Source organism: Numenius arquata, chromosome 1 (assembly GCF_964106895.1).
Source record: "Numenius arquata chromosome 1, bNumArq3.hap1.1, whole genome shotgun sequence".
Lineage (NCBI taxonomy): Eukaryota > Metazoa > Chordata > Aves > Charadriiformes > Scolopacidae > Numenius > Numenius arquata.
The window spans coordinates 6759683-6782741 of NC_133576.1; the positions used below are offsets into that span (position 1 = coordinate 6759683).

The following is a 23059-nucleotide window of genomic DNA, read 5'->3' on the forward strand; positions in this document are numbered from 1 at the left end:
CTGTTTGTTTTCCTCTCTCCTTTTTTTTTTTTCCTTATTGTGCACAGAGGAGTTTAGTAGACATTTACATCTGTACAGCCATACAAACAAACACTGCACCTTTCCTCAGGATCCTGCTGAGCTGGGGTCACAACAATGAACTGAGACTGGTTTTACTTCCAATAACTTGGTCAAAAATTCTGAAAAAGTTCTCCAAAAGTTTTTTTCTTTGCCTTATATAACACATGAGTAATAACGATAGCATCATCTAAAGGTTCTAGGGACACCAACAAACAGTAGCTTGCATAACTCATTTTGGGACATTATTACTATTGCAGTACTGATACAATACATACAGCATCTTAAGTTTTCATAGCTGTATTTAGATAATAGAATTTGTATGCAAATTGAAGTGATCAGTATTCGTCTGCCTTTGTTCCTTCCTGGGAAGAAAAGGGAGCTTTACTCCCAACTTCAGCTGGAACAAAATTTGGCAAATACAAACATTTCTGAAATTCTCATCCAATAAAGCCATTCATTTGTCTAAAATGAAGTCCTAAGTAATATTTACATTCATAATCCTCACTTCTGATTCACTGGAGTGAAGGTTTCTGACACGAATTAGGTACCCTACATACAGAAACGAAGGATCACAATGATCACAAGTGATTTGTGTTAGTTCCTAACTAAAACTAGTTTCTAGAACCATCCAGCTTGTAACTATACATATGACACATAAATGTTTGTCAGCTCTAATTCTTTGCATCGCTTCTCTCTCCTCTTATAAATACCACAACTTCTTTTCTTTTTTTTTTTTTGCATGCTCTGTCCATACTGCTAAACCTGAGTTTGTGCTGTCATTTTCCCCTGCCTAAATATTCATTCTCTGATCTCCTTTCTTTTGATATCCCTGCTAATTGCTTCAGCATATCCAAAGTGTAGCTGGTAACACTTTGTTCTCTCATTGCTTCGATGGCACATCTTTAGACATCTTCTGGAGTAATTTCTTTGACAACCAGCATCTATTTCAAATCCTGATATTTGCTATTAATGATGTGCTCTGATCTCAAAATACTTCTTAATTTTATCCTTACACATCATCTTTGCATTTGATCTTCTGATTAACTGACGTTTTCCTTTTGGCTCATGTCCTCCTATAGTGGGGACCATAACTGACAAAAGTTTCTTCCTAAGTGCTGAGAACTTCCTTTATTCAAATCTTTCCTTCAAGCTGCCTCCTCTAACAAACATTACAGCTTTGGAGCTGGCACCTCCAGGCTTTTTTCATTTAAAAGAGAAAAAAAGTTACAAAACAGCTCAGTTGTTCTGATTATGCTGCAAATAATCCTTTCCCGAATATATTTTTTTCTTTTTTTCCTGGTGTCATTCCTTTTCATATTCTCTGTTGGATTCAATTAGTAAGTTCTTTGGACCAGGAGCCATGATTTCATTTTCATTTGGAAAGAACCACGCACATAAATGACACTACATAATTACATACATGTTCTTGAAAGTTCAAGCTACACTGCAGCATTAACGCTTCTAATAGAGGAGAATCTAAGCTCCGTGTTCTTGAATTACTTGCTGAATGCAATTAATATGGTAGCATTTTACAATACTGAGGGCCAAATTCACACGCTCCCTTCTTTTCCTGCCAAACAAATATATATTAACGCTTGCAAAAATGAAGTTTATTTTTGAATCTTTATCCTACTTAATTATGGCTGCATAATGAACTGGTAGCCAGAAGGCATTTATATACAAGCATCTTCTGTGGCAGTAAGAAACCCCATTAGCTCAAGTAGCACAGGCTTGTGCTTTCAATATTTAAAGCTGGGACTCTATCCCCACTGGCAACTTCTGGCTGCTTTATAAGTATGTGTCAACAGACTTATTAAACATTGGCATTCCTCGTGAGACTTGAACTCCTGTCAGCCAGCTGGGATAAACTTTGCCTTAGGGAACATGTAATACTCTGGCAGAGTGCTGCGATCATGCCCCAATCTAGTCCTTGGCTGATGAGCTTGAGAGCCCGCAGCCTACAGCTAATAGAGTAATTCCTTGTGTTCAGGTGATTAAGGCTTGTGATCTTGGTTTAGAAGGTTCCCAGTTTCTAACCTTGTACCTTGCCTGTGCTGTCTGTATTGACATAGTGAAGCATGGTTTTTATGTGTGCGTTCAGATAGATTATTCTTCATTCATCTATGGACTGATTATTATGCCTGTGTACTGGGCAGCAGAGATCTCTGAGCCCAGAATGGTCTAAAAGAACATTAATTTTTAGATCATACCTCTTTAATATCTATCGATACAAGGACTTAAGAGTAAAAGAAATCCTTTTCCAGCTCACAAAATAGAACAATTCCAAAGAAATTCCAGTTGTATTGTCTACGTTGTTGTTGATTGTGTAAAAGTAAAGGAAGAAAGTCATAGAAGTAAAGGAAGAAAGATTTGGATATTTGAATTGTGGCTGACTTTTCAGGGCTGCTAGGGTTTGGTTAGGGTTTCTTTGGTGGTGGGTAAAGTCTTTACAGTTAAAAATGTATCAGCTTTGATAAGGAAGTTGGAGAGTCATAATTGTTATGAGACCAATTAAATATCTTTTTCAAAAATGCCTGTAGACATCTCAGGATATAGCCTGTGAAACAGAAAAGAGATCTCTGCTACTAGCTGAATGCTGTTAGGAAGTTCATCGAGGTTTACCCATCATTAGTGGAAATTCCACAGAAAGGAAGATCAAAAATCCCTGAAATAAATGTTCTTTAGATGAGATTCTCTTTTGTACCGTCCTTAAAGGTTAGAGCTGGGATCTGTACCTGGTGGAAAGCAGCACAAGCTCACTGCCTACAACAGTGCAATGACAACTAGCACAGCTTGACAACCTGGCTCCACACTTTCAAAGTGACTTGTGTGCTGGGGCACCTTTGAGGTCCTAAGGGCCTCAGTTGTGCCCTTTTAATAGATTTTCAGAAAATGCACAGTATTTGCCCCGTAAGTGATTAAGCTCTTTAAAGATGTTTCAGTTGAGACAGCTCAAATTAGGTACCTCTTTTGTTTTGAAAATTTAGACCTAAACATATGCAGCTGTCGATCATCAAATGAGACCAACTCCACTACTGTGTGAAGTAAATTAATAGCTTTCAGTCCTTGGTATATTCAGGTAATAAGCTCTTGGACACCAATTTCTGCTTTTTATAATGATGCAGAGTACACATAAAGATCTCCCCAAATTGAGACATTCAGTGATAGGGGAAAGTGGAGAACTGTAATGATGATGGCAAATAAAATGCAAGTGCAGCATGCAACAGATCAACTAAAACTTTATTGAAATTGGGAAAAAAAAAAGCTACTCTTGGAAGAGAAAAAGTAGCCAATGATGGCTGTAAGTTAGGGATCAAAGCTGTGCAGAGACAAAGATAAAAAGTTTGGCAATAAATGTGTTGACAGTTCCATGGCGGGAAAGTTGCATTTGAATTGTCAGAAGAAGGTCTCTGGGCTCTGTGATTTGCCGCTGCATGACCACAATGCCACTGTGGTTGTTCACTTTTTTTGTGGTGAAAAAACCCTCCTGGTTCCCGCTGATGATGGACAGCAGAATTTTATCCCCAGGGACAGCATTGGAAGGGCCCATGCGGAAAATGTCGGTGGGTACTTGAATGTTGGTAGGAAAAGAGAGGTGATAGTAGGTTATTCTCAGAGGCAGGCTCTGGCACTCCTTATTTTCATTACAAGGCAAGCGCTCACAGCGACTGCAAGAAAAGTGAGAACACAAGACAAGAGGAAGATTAGCGTACATTTAGCAAGCGTGATAGGAGAGCAAGGGCAGTGGGGGTGGGAAAAGATATGTTGACTTGCATACTGTATCCATTCTTCAGCCTGGCACCTCAGTCATATTGCAAATGGACATTTATTAAGTAAGTATGAACTTGTCTGCAGCTGGTGCTTTTGGAGAAGCGTTGCCATTTTCAGCAGTGCTGCCCTTTCTTTGCACGCACAGATGGATTGAGTCTGGCACCTCAGTTGTGGGTGAGAGTTTATTTGCATTTAGATCAGCTAAGCTCTTCCTAGGGAGAACCAAGTTTTATTCTTTCATTGTTTTTATTCCCCCCAAGTTTTTATTCTTTTGTTGATCGGACACATATTAAATAAAGGAAGAGAGTTACTGAGTTGACTGTGTCCTACTTGGGATGTCTGGCTGGATTTTAAGACTGAGCAAAGTACTCTGGAAAACACAAATGTACAAGGAGCTGGTCTTTCTGAGAGAGAAGAGGCACTCTAGATACTGCACTACGTATGTTCATCATCTGACAGCATACAGAGGAATGTAAAGTTTATTTCCAATACTGCCTGTATGTTAAGGTTTATTTGCTTTGAACACAAACCTTCTTCCTCCTGATGTGGCACAGTAGTTCTCTGTGCTACCAGGAGAACCAACCTGAGTCAGACAAACCTCCTTCTAGGCAAGCACTGAACACAAGATCCAATGGCCTGATGTCTCCAGCACGCGCCCTACACGTTCAGTCCACTCTTACACAGCCTTGAGACACAGGAATGATGCTGGTGAGAAAGCCGCCCTCTGCTGTTTCCTTCCCTTATCACTAGGCACTGTATTACAGCTTCAAATTCAGAGAACTAGGAAGAGATCATTCATACAGGCTGAAAGTGAACAATCAATGTGAGCGCTAGAAATCATGATCTGCATGGAGGGAGCAAGCTCCTCCCTTTCTGTTACTGAGAGAAGTGAAGTTTGTCCAGTAAAATACGGCACAGACAGGTATGAGCATTAAAGCCACTGCTATTAAAGAATGCTGTAGCTTACCAGCACATAAATGAACATCTGACATGTCACGATACCTAGTGGATTTGAGAAGTGTTTAAAGGATTGCTTACAAGGAAACCTGATATAAATTTCACATTAAAGTTATGCCCAAGTCACCACATTCAAGTTGGTATCCAAACATCCTCTCAAGACAGGTGCGTGGAAGTAGAGATAGACATGATGATGTCAGCTGGATGTTGACTTTGCAAAATTTAGGGATGATCAGATTGTGCATTTAGCTGCAAACTTGCCTCATGCAGAACTAGGAATCAATTAAATTACGTACAAGAGTCTTTCCACTCAAAAGCAATACTCAGTCCATGGGCTGAGGTTTTGGAACCTATTCGTTTCTTTGCTAAGAAATGCTCCAGCATGAAAACATGGATTGATTCTTAATACCTCAAGGAAATTTAAGTGCCCATTTCGTGTATTTTATTTTGACAAATAAACTGAGCTCCTATCAGGAGTATCTGGTATCAACAGAACTCTGGCTTACAAGCAAGCCCCACTTTGTTGCCAGCGCTTGGTGACCTGAATTCCAGGAACTTCTCATTATAAGCAAAATAAGCATTTTCAAAAAGAGTAGTTAAAAGCACCCTCAGTTCTTCAGTTAATGTGTTCTATGTTTTCTTTTAATACCACTTGCAAACGAAAGTACAAAGCAATTCTTTGAAGACTTAAATGCATTCTTAATTTTATTCATGTGCGTAAAAAGCATGCACAAGTCTTCACAGGATGGCCGGCTAATTAGGTGTGGATACTCTTGGAATACTTGCAGCTATAGTGAGTTCTGCATTCTTTTCTGAAATGTCATCAATAACTCCTCTAAAGAGAATTACTTGGTTTTGTTGAAATCATGAGGCTACTTGGTTTTGCTGAAATCATGAAGCAAGTCAAGACAGTTTATTTTTTAGTTGGAAATTTTTTCTTCATGTAAATCTTTCTGGAAGCATGTACATGCTTATGAGCACTTACATGCTTATAAAGATGCCCTGATTTATTCTTTTATAAAAGTAAAATACATTTTATAATAATAGCCAGAATTTTTTAAGAGAACAAAAAGCCAAAGCTCCCAGTTTCCTAAGATTTGAAAAAGGACATTCTGCTGATTCAGAAAGTTATTTGTGGAGACGGGTGTGCCTGCAGCCAGCAGCTAGAATTATTCAAAATTCATCATCTTTTATCTTATTCTTTGGTGGTGCACACTTCACTATAGGTTTAGTTAATATGCACTAATTGTTCCATCAAATAACCACAAAGGAAAGATAGCAAATATTATTGCTTTCAAAAACCAGAGTTCATTCTGGGGTCATGCACCACAAAGGCAATAAGCAACGAGCTTTTAAATCCCAGTGTACTCTCTAGACCTTATTTAAATGCTTCCCTTCAGTGGGCAGCAGAAAATCATACAGCAAGGGAATTCAACAATCTACTGCTAGTGAGTGAGCAGCCCAAGACTCCGGGTGCTGCTCCAGCTTGGTGGCATCTCAGGAGGGATGAGATGGCGATATAGCTACCGCGCCCTGCCACCATGCCATGTTGCTGTGGGAGAGAGCACAGGAGACCCGGCGGGAGAAGGGAAGTGCTGAGGAGGCAGTGAGATGCTACTAGAGAGACCCAACCCAGAGCCCAAGTAAAACATGCACTGCTTTGCAGTGAGGCAGTTTTACAGACATCTTTGCAAACCTCTAAATTTAGGCACATGGGCTAGAAAAATAAGCATATACTGCTGCTAAACGCTTATTCCTGAATTTGTTCCTGATTATTTTAGCTCACTTACTACTCTGTTCTCTTAGGTTTACTTATGTGGCTGAAATACTGGTTTCAAATAATTACTTCTAGTTCAAATTTCATGCACCAAACACTGGTTACTCATAAAGGAAAAGAACGCTACCAAAACTAGAACAATTCCATTTTACATAACGAATACAACATTTCCTAACAGAGAAATGAGGAGAACGTATTTTCTGCCTTCCCTCCTGTTAATTTCTGAGCCTGGTTTTGACTCCATTGTGCCCAAAGGAGTTGAGTGGTATACAACAATTCCTCACGCGCCGAAGGGAAAAGAACTTTTTATTAGCAGGATTTATGACTTTGTAATTTACTTCATACAAGGAAACCATCTCAACATGCTGAACAGCTAACCAAGTATTATTACCAAACTCTAAACTACGCATCTCTGAAATTTGACCCTGTAGATTTCCAGAGCTGTAACAATCTTCTGGATCTCCTAGAATATACTCCACTACAAAGGCGCTCACTCATGCTATCATTGGTGTGTATTTCTTTTCAGCAGGTTGCACCACACCTTGAGGCCCAGATGAGCCATCAGTCGGGCTGTATCACCACATCGTGGATCTCTACATTTATGTTAATAGAGCAGCTGTGTAGGGAAGGTGGTTTTTGTCTTAAACAGACCAGACTTGAAGGGAACGAAACCAAGTGATGCTTGGTTTTCACAGCTATTTCTTAACCAGAAGATAATCTGGAGTCCCATTTCAGACTCAGGTGGGAAATACAGTATACAGCAGTACAGTAGACACAATGGGCAAATACTCTGCGTGTTCCTTCTGTCTGAAGCTGGAAAGTACCAAAAAATTTTCAAGCTAGAAGAGACAGACCCATCTTCATTTTGCCCTCAGCAACTGAGCCTTTACGTCCTATCCTTGCCTCTTTCACTTGTCTGTCCCAACCTGGTTATGTCTTCCTACCCCCTTTCCTTGCCTACTGCCCTTCCTCCTCACTCAAACATTTGGCATCAGGACTGCCTACTCAGACAGTGCCAATGCTCCTCCTCTTGTTCCGTCCTCTCCTGGATAACACTTGGTTCTCTCAGTTTCTACCTCACAGCTCTAGTCCAAAGGCCCCTTCCCTCAGCATTTTTGTGCAGCCATCCCAAATTATTCCTTGTTCTGATGTTCTTCATCCAAATCTGGCACCAATCACCCTTAACCATAAGCTCCTGACTCCTGTGCTTGGTTTCCCCCTTGTCTCTACATTGTTTTACCTAATTTTACTTTCCACCCCTCAAGCATCTCCCATATTCATTCTCCCCACCTGGTCATACCTTCAGATCCTTCCCTCCCTACATTCAGCCTCCTTATCCCTAAGTACGCCTTTCCTTCTTAACAAGTCAGCTCTTCTCCCACCCATGCTAGAAACAGCACTCTTGTCCATGGCGTCTGGGTGGTCCTTGAAATCACAGAAGAAACAGGCTCTGGGGTTGTCAGGGCCAGCAGAACCTGACCCAGGACAAATTGGAGCTGACACCATGGGGAGGATGGGGCTTCTTTCCTGTGGCCATATATGGGGGCAGGTTCAAACAGGCTGTGGAGTTGGTACCCGCACATTTTAGACTACTTCAAAGAGCCAGAAGAAGCTCAGGTCTGCTCAGGTCAGGAATGTTTGTTGCTAAAAAAGACAGACCTCTCTACTGATAGAAGAATTAAATTGCACTGAGGAAGATAGTCAAACAAGAAGACAGATTGCCACTGAGGCTACGAAATCCTTATTCAAGGACTTGAAGAAAAAGTTAAACAAACAACTCTCAGAAATACTCCAGGTAGACCTGATTCTGTTTTGGCATACAGGGGTTGATTAAGATTATCCATCAAGGTCCTTAATTCCTACAATTTATGAAAAAAGGCTAAATGCAATTTTACAAACTTCATAATTTCAGGAGTTTCAGAGGTTTTTGGAAAGGATGACAAAAAGCTCAAAAGTAATCTCCTAACAAATTTCAGATCTCTACTGCAAAATGACAGAAAACTGTTAAAAGGAAAAAAAAAAAAATCATCAAAATGTCTTAAACACACACTTGGAAATGAGTGAACTGCTTTGGCTGAAATTTGCCAAAACTTGAGCCCGAGTCAGACACCTGGCATGTAAAATTTCAGCCGTTGGTTACGTTTTGGCAAAATTCTCATTCTTATAATGAGAAGCGACAGGCAAACTTAATAATACACAGACATGTCTAGAATATAAAAATAATTCCCAGTCTGGCTCAATGCAGCACCCATTTCTGACACACCGCCATAATCGCTTCTTTATCTTTTCTACTATTTTTCTTGGCTTAAATATTACAAATGTTTGACTGCAGTGTCACATAAAGAGAATTTAATTGTTATGCAATTTGAAAACAAAAAGTGTTTGGCAAGGCAGTACGGCAAGTTAAGTCCTACTGTGAGTAGCAGTAGATCTTAATTATCCTTGGAAAAATCCCAAGCCTATAGGCTGATCAAGTTTTAAAAAATGCAGAATTTAAGCAAAAGAGGTAAGACCTTCAGTAAAATTGTCACCATTAAGGATCGGACCACGCCGGGCACTTTGCTGGTCTTTGGGGAAGGTTACACAGGCTGTTTGCTCCTGAAGTTCAGAGTATCTACACAGCACCCTGAGCTTTCAGCCTGTAGCATGGGATGATCCTGCGATTACTTCATCTGATGACAATCACCACTGCAACAGCCATGCAAAAATCTCTCCTTCAAAGGTATTGATTGGGTAAGGAAGCTTCTGGGTCACTGAGAGCTGTTGCCTTTATGTAAGGATTTTAAGGAAAAATAAGAATGAACAAATGTGGATTTGCAGGACGGAGGCCTATTAAATTATAGCTGTTCCAAAGGAAATACTGGAGAATAGGGTAAAAAAATCCCATGAGGTGCCAACTTGATGGGAATGGAAAATGTGTTGTCTTTCTTATGATGTGCCAAGCTGGTGAAACTGGTATGTGTTTTGAATAAAAAGGAGACGAAAATGGTATCTGTAATAGATACGATGTTATGAGAAGCCAAATGCTTTGATTTTAGAGTCCTGGCACAAGGCTGGGTGAAAAAGTGATTTAATGTCATTATCATGCAAAAGCTAATGAAGAAATGCTAGCTATTATTTATGTTGGGCTATATACACCAAAAATAAATGATTCAAGAACATGTAAATTAGTTTGGATGTAAAAAGGCTGCTAAAGAGTTGTCTTATGAAACTGTTCCCCGATGGCCACAAGGTAACCCAGCACATAAGCCCTGATTCTGGCATACTGGTGTAATACTTTTATACTGGCTAAGTATGAGAGCACCTAATTCCCTATTGAACTAACTTGAACTTTTTGCAATAAAGACAATGAACTCATATTCTCTGCTTTATGCAAACACATCTTCAACAATAAATTTAGTCACTGTATGTAGCTGTTGAGAGGGGAAAACCTAATAAATCCAACAAGATAATAACTCAAGGAATTAAAATAATTAGAACTTCACTGAGCAGCTACAGGATTTGTGTCTGACTCATAGCCTAATTATAGCCCTAGCACATCAGAAGAATCTCTCCCTATGAGTCTGTTCAAGTTGGGCAGAGAAAGCCATTACAGGGCCCCAACAACTCAGACACAGAAAAACAATTCAGACATTCTACTGCATCCCCAAAAGATCCCTTACATCTCAAATAGCCATTAATTTCAACACATGCATAAAAATACAGATAAGAAAGAATATGAAATGGAATGTGTGTGTGTGACACATTTTATAAACTGAACTTTGCAACTCAGGGACATCCATAAGAGTAGAAATCTGCTAATTGTGCTTAGTGTCCCATTGCAAATGACTTTTTTGAATTAGGATACAAATGAGCCCACAATATTACAAATAAAGAGAACATCTGCATCACAAGGCACTGCTTGTTTATTGATGCGACAACTACAATTTAAAATTTAATTATTATTGACACTTCTCAGAATACAAGCATGTTTTATAAATATCTGGTTTTATACCGTGAACTCCCTCTACAGCATTCAGATCAAATTCATCTGCTGTGCCACTTCCATGGCATTTCACAGTTTAAGGTTTAAATGGGAGCTAACTAATCCCCACAAAGCCCCTCTGATGAAGATCAGCATCAGCTTCATTCTATGGAGGAGGCACAGAGTACTTAATTTTTTATCTAAAAGATGGAGGGCATATGAAAAATGGCTGTGAAAAGCAATAGCAGGCTGATGACAAACGTGATTTATCAGCTTTCCTCCCCAGTTGATGGAGCATACACCTACCTGGGTATGGGGCGCATGGTGGGGGACCGTGGAGCAGCCTTTGGAAGAATCGCTGGAGTACTGGGTGGCCATAAAGCCCCAGGGCGGGAGGAAAAGCAGTCATCCGCATCAGCCATAAACTCTAACTACACAACTGAAATTTTGCAACAACTTCTCCACTTTGCTAGCACAATTTGATGGGTATACTGCCAGCTGCCCCTCTCCCATACCGTATTTACAACACCAGAATGCACAGATTTTCTCTGACCCAGGTTGAGACACAACTACGGGCAGCAGCTAATGTATCACCCTTGCTAGGAGTCCCGGCTTTTTTAACAGAAGTGGAACTGGGGAAGACATTCTTAGAAGTAAGACATTCTTGCAATGCCTTGCAACAGCACTGGTAAGACTTCAGAGAGGGAGCTAAAAATAACTCTTCCATTGGAGTATAATAGTAAGGAAAGACTACGTGTGAAAGGAAGTAAAAGTCAGAATTTTGAAGTTGAATGTAACCCTCCTAACAGGCTGCCTGCAAGGTAGCTTGAGAGAGAACATCAGCTTGTGGCTCTAGAGATCATAACAACGCAAACCACTGACACATGGCATTTTTTAAGGGAATACTTTTTTCTTAGACTGAAACAGGAGCATGAGAAAGGGACTAGACCTGTGTGTGCAAAATATAGGGTAGGCCTACCAAGAAAGTACATTTGCCAGAATGCGTTATGTATTCAGTCAGCAGTGGCATGACATAAAGGAGATCATGTCACCAAAAAAATGTTTAACCTTGAAAAAGAAAGTACTTACGTATCTCCCGACTTGCGGTAATTTTCCGGACATTCCAAAGACAGACAGCGAAAGCCCCCCTGGATGTTAAAGCAGGTCTCATTGAAAGAACAGTTGTGGCTTTCTGCAACACACTCATCAATATCTGCCAGATGGAAAAAGGTGAGTGGATTAAACACATGCCTTTCCTCTACTTGCAGGTGCCAGATGATGAAAGTATCATATTAGGTACTACAGAACATGGGATGCGATTAAACATTATTACAGGATTGGAAGGGGAGGGCAGGAGAACAAAAAAAAGAAGAAAACTAACTCAAACAACAGTCAAGAATTGGAAAAGGAAGAGCAGCAGTGCCACTAAGTGGACAAGACCTAAATGTTTGCTGAAATGTTTATAGCACGATATTTCCTTTTAATGGCTAAACTAACTCATACCACTTCACAGTGGGAATCTTCATCTTCAGAATTTGGTAGAATTCTTTAATAATGTTATGAAAAATATTCTCTACTATAGTTTACAAGAGAAATTTCTGGTATAGTTTCTATAGTTTATAAGAGAAATTTCCGGTATATTTATAATAAAATACTGATTTCTCCAAATATCAAGCCGATGTTTACTGCTTTACCTATATTGTTGTAGGAAAGGCATATTTTTAAACGTAAGAATTCGCTAGAACTTTTTTACACGTCCACAATCCAGTCAGGTCTCCCTGCAGTTATTGAACTCACCTTGGCAGTTGCGGGCATTGGGTGCCAACCTGTAACCAGTGGAGGGACAAGTACATTGAAAGCTCCCAGGAATATTAATACATCGAAAGGAACAGATATGCCCTCCGGTAGGTAAAGCACATTCATCAATATCTGCAAGAAGAAAACACCACTGATTTACTATGTGTTCATGACATTCAACCAAGTGTACATGTAAAACAATTTCATGATTCTAATTGCTGGGCAAGAAAAAAGTTCATCAGATAAGGGTGGCTCTAGTCAATAAAGGCTGCCAGGAATAAATGGAGGTGTGAAGAAAATGAAAAGCAATATAAGGGCCCAAGAGATCAAGTAATTGGACAAGAGCCAGCACTTTACAGTATGATGTGTATCATACTTTACAAAAGGGAGGAAGAGGAATATTTTTATCGCTGTTCTTATAAAAAGCAAACTGAGATGAGGTGTTCTGCCTAAGGTCTTGCTGTCTACTAAGTCCTCAAGACCTAAGTCCAAATGCAGGACCTTGTCCACAAGGTCACACCCACATTCTCCTTGTATTTGAGGATAACCTACTTATACATGAATTCAGAACCAGCCACAAAAAGAAGATATATAAAATATTACCTAGCAATATTATATATTACATATGTAACATATAAACATGTTTTTATTTTCACTTGCTGAAGACTAGAAATTCTGTTAGTTCCTCAGAAAAACAAACAAACAAACAAACCAACCATTTCTGGCAAGTTACAAAAGTATGCCAAGCTACAATTCGGTATATACAGCAAAACTGACACCACACAAGCAGAGCTATTTCTAGGCTAGGACATAGGTGGGAGACCTTCATTAAATACAGTTTCATAGTTTCACAGGAAAATGCCAAGGAGAATCGAATGTTAAAAGGAAACAATTACAGGTACATGGAACTGTTCGTGCATGTGGTGGTGAGAATAAGAAATGCTCACTCATCCTCCATGTGCAAATTGATAATGCTTACCTTCACACGAAATCCCATCTACATCACTAAGTTGAAAGCCCCGGCGGCAGTAACACTGATAGGAGCCATACACATTGGCACACTCTTGACTACAGGGGCTGCTCTCGCACTCATTTAAATCTGAAATGCAAAATTATATACCTGAATCCCAAATTTCTTGCTATATTCATCACTCCTATTACAGGACTAAGGCAAAAGTTTGGAAGACAATTTTTTTTTTAAAAGTATGGTAAGTATGTCACCGAGTAAGCTGAAAATAGGGGGGGTTTGGGTGTGTTACTCTCAACAAGGTCTGGCAGTACAGGTTAATCTGCACTGTGCTATTATTTCCCATTGTCCTTCAATGTGTGTGACTTGGAGAAGTCTTTAGGACCACACTTGCATTTTTATATCTGGATACCAGCAAGGCTGGTTTTGAAGGTCTTGAATCTGATCTAGCTGAATCACCCTTCAAAATACAGTAAATGCAGACCCATACGCTTCTGTGTGATCCCACCAAAGGGCAGTATTTTGGAACTGTAGACTACCATGGTCTTGATTAATCATAACAGCATTCATGCAATCAGAGAGACCACTGGATTGATTGCTCATGCTATTCCAATGCAATCTTACAAGCTAAAATCAAACAGAAATAGCTAAAACAGCAATAAGCTGTATCTTGCACTATATGACCAAAGCGTATGACAGCCATACCTTCACACGACCTGCCATCAGTTGAAAGTTTGAATCCCATGGTACATGTGCAGTAATAGGAGCCAGGAGTATTCTCACACTTATGAGCACAAAGGCGGCCAGGATAGCGTCTGCATTCATTGATGTCTGCAATGATAAATATATACAGAGGTCTATGTCTGGCTGGCTACACTGCAGTAGTAGGCTGGACAAGAATGTGGTCATAAAAGTTTGATTTTTATTTTTGTACCAGAGAGGGAAGGACTTGCTCAAAATGCTCATTTAGAAGCACCCCGTGCATAACTGAATCAGATCTATAAAGAAGAAAGTTACTTTGATCTTCCAAAGGAATGTTTTGCTGTAGGTGCATATAAAAATATCACAGAAAACAATTACACACACTCTCATAATCTTACCTTTTAACAGGATAACAGATAACATGTTGACAATACTAATACAGCTTCCTTTGAAGTACCAACAGCTCTTTAATATGGTATTAGGTTTATACAAATAACATAGTAGTCAATTTTACATTCAGATGAAAGAGGTTATGCAGAGAGCAATAACATTATTTACACAGGCTCATTTTTTAAAATGCCATGGCTGCATGTACTTAAGTCGATAAGTGCAACTTACCGATACAAGTTCTACTGATGACATCAAAAGAGTAGCCAGATTTGCACTCACAACGGTAATTGCCTGGGGCATTTATACAAACATGTCCTTCTCCACAAGGCTGATTGGAGGATGAGCACTCATCCACATCTAAAAAACGGAGAGAAAAAGGGAGAGAAATGATTGAAAGTACACTTCTGAGCATGCAAGTTGAGAGAAGAGCAACATGTTAACATATTTCTGTGACCCCTAGTAGTTAGAAAGTGTTTTGGAACAGAAAGCAAGATCTTGATCTAGCTCTCGGCTTCCGTAAGATCAGACACAAATCCAAGCTATTCTTACTGAAACGTGTTATCTTGGGTGTCCTGTTAATGTTGATGGACTTGGGAGGGAAAAAGAATCGGGAAATAAGAGTCTTTGGAGGAAATCAAGTGCAAAATTGTTTTATTATGCACATCCAATATTCATGGATCAGATCTTCAGCTAGAGTCAGATGCTATAGACCCACAGTCAGTAGTGCTTTGATAAGCCATTTACAAAAATCGAAAACACACACAAAAATACCTCTCTTTGCAAAAGCCACCTTAGTTAAAAGCCAGCCAAAGGCATATATGCCTTTCAACACTACTTGAATGGCTTCTGAGGGACATTAAGTGGGCCTTGTGTTATACCTCTGTATTGGGGAGATTTGAGACCTCACGGTATTATTCCAATACAATAATATAGTCACAGACAATGCTATTTTTGGGGGGTGATTATAATATCTCCTCTTCTCAGAATACAGGTTTTCATGAGTTATATGAAGGACAGAGAGTAGATCCTTGTCATTCTTTACTTGTTGGGACTGCCACAAGGGAAAGAACAGGATCGAGAATCGACTGTGAGAATGAGAAAAACTTGGGCAAAGTGCAAGAAATTGGTATAGATAAACAATAGATGTGATTTATTTTCTTCAAACTGTTTTTTTCTTTCAAACTGTTACTTACCTACACATCTTGTTCCATCTTCATTGAGATGATAACCTCGGCCACAGCTGGGTGAGATTCGCTGGCAGGTGTACGAGCCATCGGTGTTAATACATATCTGTCCAGCTGGGCATGGCATGTTGGTGCTCAGGCATTCATTGATATCTACAAGGGCACAAGAAGTCAGTGTAACTATCTGCTGTCTGAAGATGTTTAAGGTAAGACGCTTTCCTTCTGTAATCCTTCAGAGGATTACATTGTGTCATAATCTTTCAGAGTTTGAAAAGTTCTGCCCATGGGAGAATACAACTATTTGTGCCATTTAGCTTCATCTATACAATGCTTTCAGGGTGAAGATCGGAGAGGTATGAGAGGCCCAGATCCCACTGAAAAGCATAGTATATCAGGTATAGAACTTGCACTTGTTTAAAAGCCTTTGAAAGTCTCCCTTAAACCTACGAAGAGACGATCAACAATTCAGTTCACCCGCTCAACCAGTTATGCTGCAGTCTGTGGGTTGTGGCTCACAGTGAACAAGCTATTTGGTAGTACGTGCTCATAGAGGTAGTAGCTGACTCCATTTTTACAGAGAGATAAAATACTTCTCACAGGTATTCGCCATGAATACCTTACCTTGTCTTATAGCAAGCTGTCCATGTAAACACATAAGAATGAGAATTATATATTCACAAGACTATGCAGCCCTCTACCATCCACCAAACATATGTCTGATTTTTTCCAACCTGGACATCATATCACTTTGGGACAAAGATATCCTTTGCTTGGTAAGAACCCACTGTCAAGTAAAATCTCAGAAAATGTAATGAGATGAGACTAAGTTGTGTTAGAGTATGATCTGGTACAGTGTATCTAGCCAAGAAGGTAAGTAACTCGCCGTTATGCAAGGTTATCATGTGCAATTAGGTTGGGGGAAAGGAGTTTCAGAGTTGGGAATCAGTGGCTACAGGAGGTACTGAGGCAGCTTTTGCTACCTGGAAATGTTAATGTAACTAGGATCTGACAGTTCACAGGAGCAGCACTGTTTGAGTGTATGAGCTTGCGTCCTATAACCTTCAGCAAAGTCCAGCTTCACGTCTGTATTTCTCTGCCTAAAATTTTCCCAACTGTTTCACTGGGATATTATCACCATTTTACACAGTGGTACTGTTAACGAGCTACTGCTTTCCAGTTGTTACGGTATTAAGTACAGCATCCAGCTTGCAAAATGTTGGCTCTTTATGGATGGGGAAGGGGACATATAAGCTTATAAATACTTGAAGCGGGGGTGTAAGGAGGATGGGGCTGGTCTTTTTTCAGTGGTGCCCAGGGACAGGACAAGAGGAAATGGGCATAAACTTGAACATAAGAAGTTCCGCCTAAACACGAGGAGGAACTTCTTTACTTTGAGGGTGGCAGAGCACTGGAACAGGCTGCCCGGAGAGGTGGTGGAGTCTCCTTCTCTGGAGACATTCAAAACCCACCTGGACAAGTTCCTGTGCAACCTGCTCTAGGTGGACCTGCTTTGGCAGGGGGTTGGACTAGGTGATCTCCAGAGGTCCCTTCCAACCCCATATCATTCTGTGATTCTGTGACATAGTATAACGTGAAACATTTCAGCCAGGCCTATCCCAACCCCTAGAGTGTAAAATTTTCAACTTACAAAGACACTGGAAAGACAGGAAAGTTTTCATACTTTTTCCCCTCAATACCACATAGGGCAGCATTTTGTTCACAGTGTGTAAAATCAGTCTGTGAAATTGTTTTGGTAAATATTTTGAGCAAATGCGTTTTAGGGGACATAACTATTGCCTCTGCAAGTTGATGGGGCTTTACTAATGTCAGTGAAGGCAAGTTACCTACTAGCTGCCATGGACCTGATGCTACCTGTGGCAGATATACGTCTTCAAAGGGTTTGTTGTGTGCAAGCACTGGCCCCCTTCATTTTAAAGGCTGCAATTTTGTTTTCAGTCTGAAGTGTTTCCAGTGTCAGATTTCGGCACTACAGGGTATGATATGGTCAGGAGAAGGAGGGGTTGACAATGAGCTAGACTTGGCAGCTGCTGCCGCTCAGCCAGTTCCACAAGTCCAAGACACGCTACGCCGATGGGGAAATTCAAAGTTAAGTTGAGACTTGAAAACACTACTCAGGGGAATAACTGATAGATTTGTAGGTCACATTAGACAACTCCATTTAGAGTCTGCTGGAAACCAGTAATTCTAACATATTTATATCAAGGTTATAATTCTGTTTTGTAGGAGTCTTGAGAACAAGGCATTACCCTGACAGATTGTAATCAGCCTTTAAAATAAAACTCTTCTCCACAGTGTGTTATAACTGGCCCATCATTCTCATACATACTAAGATTCTTGATAGGCTATAACTAATGCGGGACAGGTCTGGAAAGACCTACATACCTGTAAACCCTCGTATACTAATATCAGCAAAGCATGTTACAGAGGATGTCATAAATTACAGCTTTTTATACTAACCTTTAGCTAAAACCTTTTGGATAGAGTGAGATAAAGCATATCACAATTTTTTTTGCAGATTTTGTTTCAGATAAAATGCCCAAAGACTTTGGGGAAATGTTCAAATGCAACTAAGTGCCTTAGGTAACCAAATCTCATTAAAAACAGAGATCGAGCATTTTAAGTCCTTTATTTAAATGGTTTTCATCTGTAAATCTTACCTGTGGGACCAAACCTGCCTTTAAAGGAGCAGAAAAAGCACATAGCAGAACAACGCACGCATGCACAACGAATGACTTGAGAAGCTCAGAACTCACCCAGTGAAACTACAACTGATCTCATAAGCAACACTTAAGTATTCACTGAGATAAGAATATGTCTTACCAATACAGTTGCCTAGCGCATCTTGTATAAACCCATTCATGCACTGTAGCTTGGGGCGGCAACGGAAAGATCCTGGAGTATTCTGACAGATAAAATCGGGGGGGCAGTTATGAGTACCAGTCTCACATTCGTCAATATCTGGTACATCACAAAAAAAAATTGTTAGCAGGAGTTTGACAGAAGCTTTTACATTACATTTAACACATAAGACATAGTTAAAAAATGTCAGACATTAATCCTCACCATACCTTCATACAATTCAATGCAGTGACCCAGGATCAACCTGACTTACTATCTCAAACAGAATCTCAGTAAAAACAAGTAGAATAAGTTAAGATTTTTTTATTATTTCATTCTTAACATTATATATAGGGGCGTGTATGTTTATTATGCTTTACAAGTTTAGTTCTCACAACTAAATGATTCAGAATTATAGAGCACTTGAAGCATCATGTTCAGCCTTGATTCGGCAGTGTGCCTGTACGTGGGGTCAGCTTTGAAGTCAGAAAGATTTAATTATATGTCCAAGTGCAATTTTAATTTTAACCTTAGATCCAATGCAGACATTGTTCATTTCTTTCGTAAGTGAATTAATTGGCCTTGATTCTCATCCACATTAAGGCTTGCAATATCCTTGCATTATTATGCTTTAAAATGCACATAAATATGATTTCTGCTCACTTTAATATTCCATTCCAGTTCAGAATAGACAATAAGTATTTGTGAATAAATTATGATTCAGATAAAGCAGATAAGGGCTAATGAGGCTTCATTCATGAATGTAACCTTGTCCACATAAAAGCAACTAAAATTTAATGTTTGCCACCTTGCAATGGGACGAAATCTCCTAAAGGTATCAAAACGCAGAAACTTTCTAGCAATAGAATGCCTCAGCTTTCCCATTTATGCAGCTGACACAACAGTAGATGCAATTGCTTATCCCCAGAGCTTTGTGACACTTAAATAATGATTGTGGAGCCCATTTTAAGTTTAGGACAGGTTAATACTGAATTGGGTTCAGCAGGATTCTATATGTTGCACAACACAGTCATTTTACCTGGCATTTAAAAATCATACATAAAGATTATTCATTTTCTATTTTCATTGCTATTAACATAACATTAATAATTAACATTAACGTATCTTATCCACATATGAAATTTCTAACATTAATGGCATGCATAGTTCACTGTCTGTATTCCTTTTTCTCCAAGAGAAAGATTGTTAATACTTGCTGGTAAGCTATTTGTTGGCCTAAATCTGATGTCATTCAAATCAGCAGAAATTTTACTTCAAAGGAATCAAAGTTAGACCATGATACTTTGAAAAACATTGTCTGTATGTTCTGCAGGTTTTGCGTTGGAGTTTGTTCATCAGCTTTTTTATTCAATCAATTACTGATCAGTTCCTACAATAAAACCTTATCCAGAATTTTGGTTAAGTTAATTTACTTAGTGGAGTGAAATTACTCTGTTTATAACAACTCTAAGCTCTGAAGGAACAGACTTTCTCACTGGAAACTCATTCCACATCAAATGGAGTTTGCTGCTAATTTGTATCTCTGAGAAGGTAGCACGTCAGGTGAAGTTATAGGTGCACGTAACAGCATACTTTGAGCTAGATGCAACTTGAAATCAGTAATTTCTTTAGTAAAAAAACCCACTATTACCCTTGTGTTCAAACACAGCTAGTCAAGAACAGAGGTTTTAACTCTTTTTCATTTTTAAATCCTTAAGAATATTGTGATTAAGAAATTAATTCCTTTGTAACAAACTTATATCTCCTGAGGATAAAGGCTTACTTTGTTTAAATGATGCATCTCCCTTAGTGTTTCCAAATTGAATCACTTGGTCACCCCACTTGCAACACTTCGTTTCACACTCCAAAGTGTGCAAACTTGATTCTTTCAGGTGAAACTAAACCATTAGAAATGCTCCAGGAGCAGGACTTAGACACTCCACTCACTAATGAGCAACTAATTCACAGGACCAGACTAGAGCTAGCCAGAAGTAAACACCAGAAAAACGTGTATAGTGTGAGTGCTGGGCCTTCAAAATCAACTCTTTCAGTCCCCAGACCAGCTTCTACCATTCAATACAAATCGCCAGTGTAAAATAAATGTAGTTATCTCTCCTGGAAGTCTTTGTAGTAGTCCACAGACAGTCTGATCTGGTATCTGCAAGGTAGCAAGCGGGAAGCTACAGTCTCAGAAGAACTAGCACTGTCTGTGTGTGCCTGTGCAACTACAGCTTAAACGTGTATTTATCAAAAGTAAAAGAGCATGACATTGATGAGGTACTTCTCTTTTTACTAAGTCCAGAAGGTATCAGTTTCTCTGCACGGGACGTACCTTTGCAACGACTGTCATCTGTTAGTTCATAACCAGTTCCACAGCTCGTGTCCCGCTGACAGCGAAAGGATCCTAATGTATTGACACAGGTTTGTCCAATCCCACAGCTGTGTGTCCCAGTGATGCACTCATTAATATCTAGAGTATGCAAAATTATTGGGTGGGGAAAAAAAGAGTCAATAAGACATTTTTATTTCACACTAGGTTAGTGTTAATCTGTCCAATTATCAATGTCTATTTTATATTCTGAAGTTTGTATCTGAGCTACTTACCTAGACTACCTTTTCAGTCAATGACAGAAAAAGACACTCCTGATGAGAAACACTTTTAATCCTAGAACAGCTACGCAGAACAGGCAAGATGAACTGTGCCCTGAAGTGCTTTTTTCTCTCAGTTAGCAACAAAAGGAGTCTAGGCTGACTAGCTCAAGAAGCAAAAGTCTACATTGCATATGTCTGAAGCCAAGAGCGATGAGCTCTATCCCAGCCCATTTTGTTTTATGTCCCTTTAGTTCTTCTTCTGGGAGAAACTTAACAATTCTTTCCCCTTGACTATTCCCATGCCAATCACAATACCCAGAACTTTCATGCTGTCAGTTGTGTCCTTAGTAAGCTAAAGAATCCAACTCTACTTCATCTGCTTTATCAATTGCGATCTACTATTATAAAAGATAACAGGTATTTTATTTTGGTATTATTCACAACAATGAATTCAAGAACTTCTGCCTCTTCTCCACTCTAAATCTTACATCTCTCTTCTACTGATTCTTTCTTAACTCCATCTTCCCACAACTTTTATTCCAAGACTCCATTTAAATCAACTTTTTACTACCTCAACACTTTCCCCAACTGGCGTAAGTTTATTCTGATCTTCTCTGTCTAGATTTTTTTTAACCTGTTCTTGCTCTTTTAAAACAAGGATGTTGATAACCACGGCAATGGTTTTATTTCTTTTACCTTCACAGTTGACACCATCTGGTTGAAGCTGATAACCAACAAAGCAGGAGCAGACGTAACTGGATCCTGTGTCTCTGCACTGCTGAGAGCAAGGTCCACCACCTAATTGGATATTTTAACAAGTCTTACATAATAAAGAGGCTCTTCACAGGAACTGAAACAAGCCATTAATTTACAGGATGCTTGCTGATTTATGTAGAAAAGCAGATAACTAAATACACACGTGTACAAAAGAAGGAAAGGGCTGAACACTGAAAGAAGTGTTTGGAATCACTGGATTCTATTAGCTCTAAAAATGAATACAAGAAGGAATTAAATGAAGGAGTTGCTCATAGCCCATTATTGTTAGAAGCTGAAGGGAAAATGCTGATGAGTTCAGGTACCTCCTCAGGTTTTGGCTAGGAAGTTAAAACTTTGTATGGTGATTACTGTAAAATAAGGAAGATAAAGTGCATCACCATAAGTTAATGAAACATTTTCACTATTAGGCTGCATTAGGCTTTATTTTTAGCCCATCATTATTAGGACCACACTCCTGAATTAGCTACAGCATGTGCTCTTTTCCTACTCAGCAGGCAGGAAACACGAAAGGGAGAAGAGGGTACTGAGGGTGATAGAGAACCTAAAAGAACCAAGACTTACTACTGGGGTACTAAGGAGACAGTGAGTCACAAAGGATGTGAGAAAGAGCTGGGGTTATTCTGGCAAACATAAAGAGAGGATACTACAGGAAATTTACACAAAATTTGTCTCATCATTAAGAAAACTTACTTCTTCTGATCCTGTTAAAATTCAATTAATATTAAAAACATTTAATATTCTCAAAATAGAGAAAAGGTTATATGTTTCCAACTATTTGTTGTAAGAGTATTGGTATTAGTACAAACAGAACCTGTCATCTTCCATTTCTCAGAATAGCAGGATAGGCATTAAAAAAAGTTTGAGATAAGCATAATCAACATGGGCAAATACAGCTATAACACTTTAAACTTCTGAGTGAATTAAAATAACTTTTTAAAGTGCAACAACTTCTAATGAGGACAGATCCATTAATACACCACAGAAAATTAGCTCTGTACACAATGCTGGCAAAGGGAATGACATTAGAAGGAATCATAGTCTCGTGGTTGAGATAGACAGCTACCGCTTCCTGAACCTCTGCTAATACTGTGAGCTCCTGTCAGCCACAGGAAAACCTGTCGTGGAAGTGTTGGAACAACAGAATTCATTTCCTCACACACCATGAAGGCGCTGCATAAGAAACTGCTGGAAGTTCCACTGCCTAGGAAATTTAAGTTTCCCCTGGTGAAGGTCGGAAAATCACAAGTAATTCTAGCATGCCA

At 39.3% G+C, this 23059-nt stretch overlaps 1 protein-coding gene across 1 annotated transcript in view; it reads right to left on the minus strand.

Annotated features, from left to right (window-relative positions):
* Positions 1-3101: 3101 nt before the first annotated feature.
* FBLN1 (fibulin 1) overlaps positions 3102-23059 on the minus strand; it is a 37571-nt gene continuing 17613 nt past the window's right edge. The window contains exons 5-14 of the mRNA XM_074166511.1: positions 21717-21818; positions 20761-20898; positions 18411-18548; positions 15579-15722; positions 14614-14742; positions 13999-14124; positions 13306-13425; positions 12327-12458; positions 11619-11742; positions 3102-3728 (exon numbers count right to left, since the gene is read on the minus strand). Coding sequence (XP_074022612.1) covers positions 3374-3728; positions 11619-11742; positions 12327-12458; positions 13306-13425; positions 13999-14124; positions 14614-14742; positions 15579-15722; positions 18411-18548; positions 20761-20898; positions 21717-21818 — 1508 coding nt within the window. The 3' untranslated portion in view covers positions 3102-3373. The remainder of the gene's footprint in view (positions 3729-11618; positions 11743-12326; positions 12459-13305; positions 13426-13998; positions 14125-14613; positions 14743-15578; positions 15723-18410; positions 18549-20760; positions 20899-21716; positions 21819-23059) is intronic.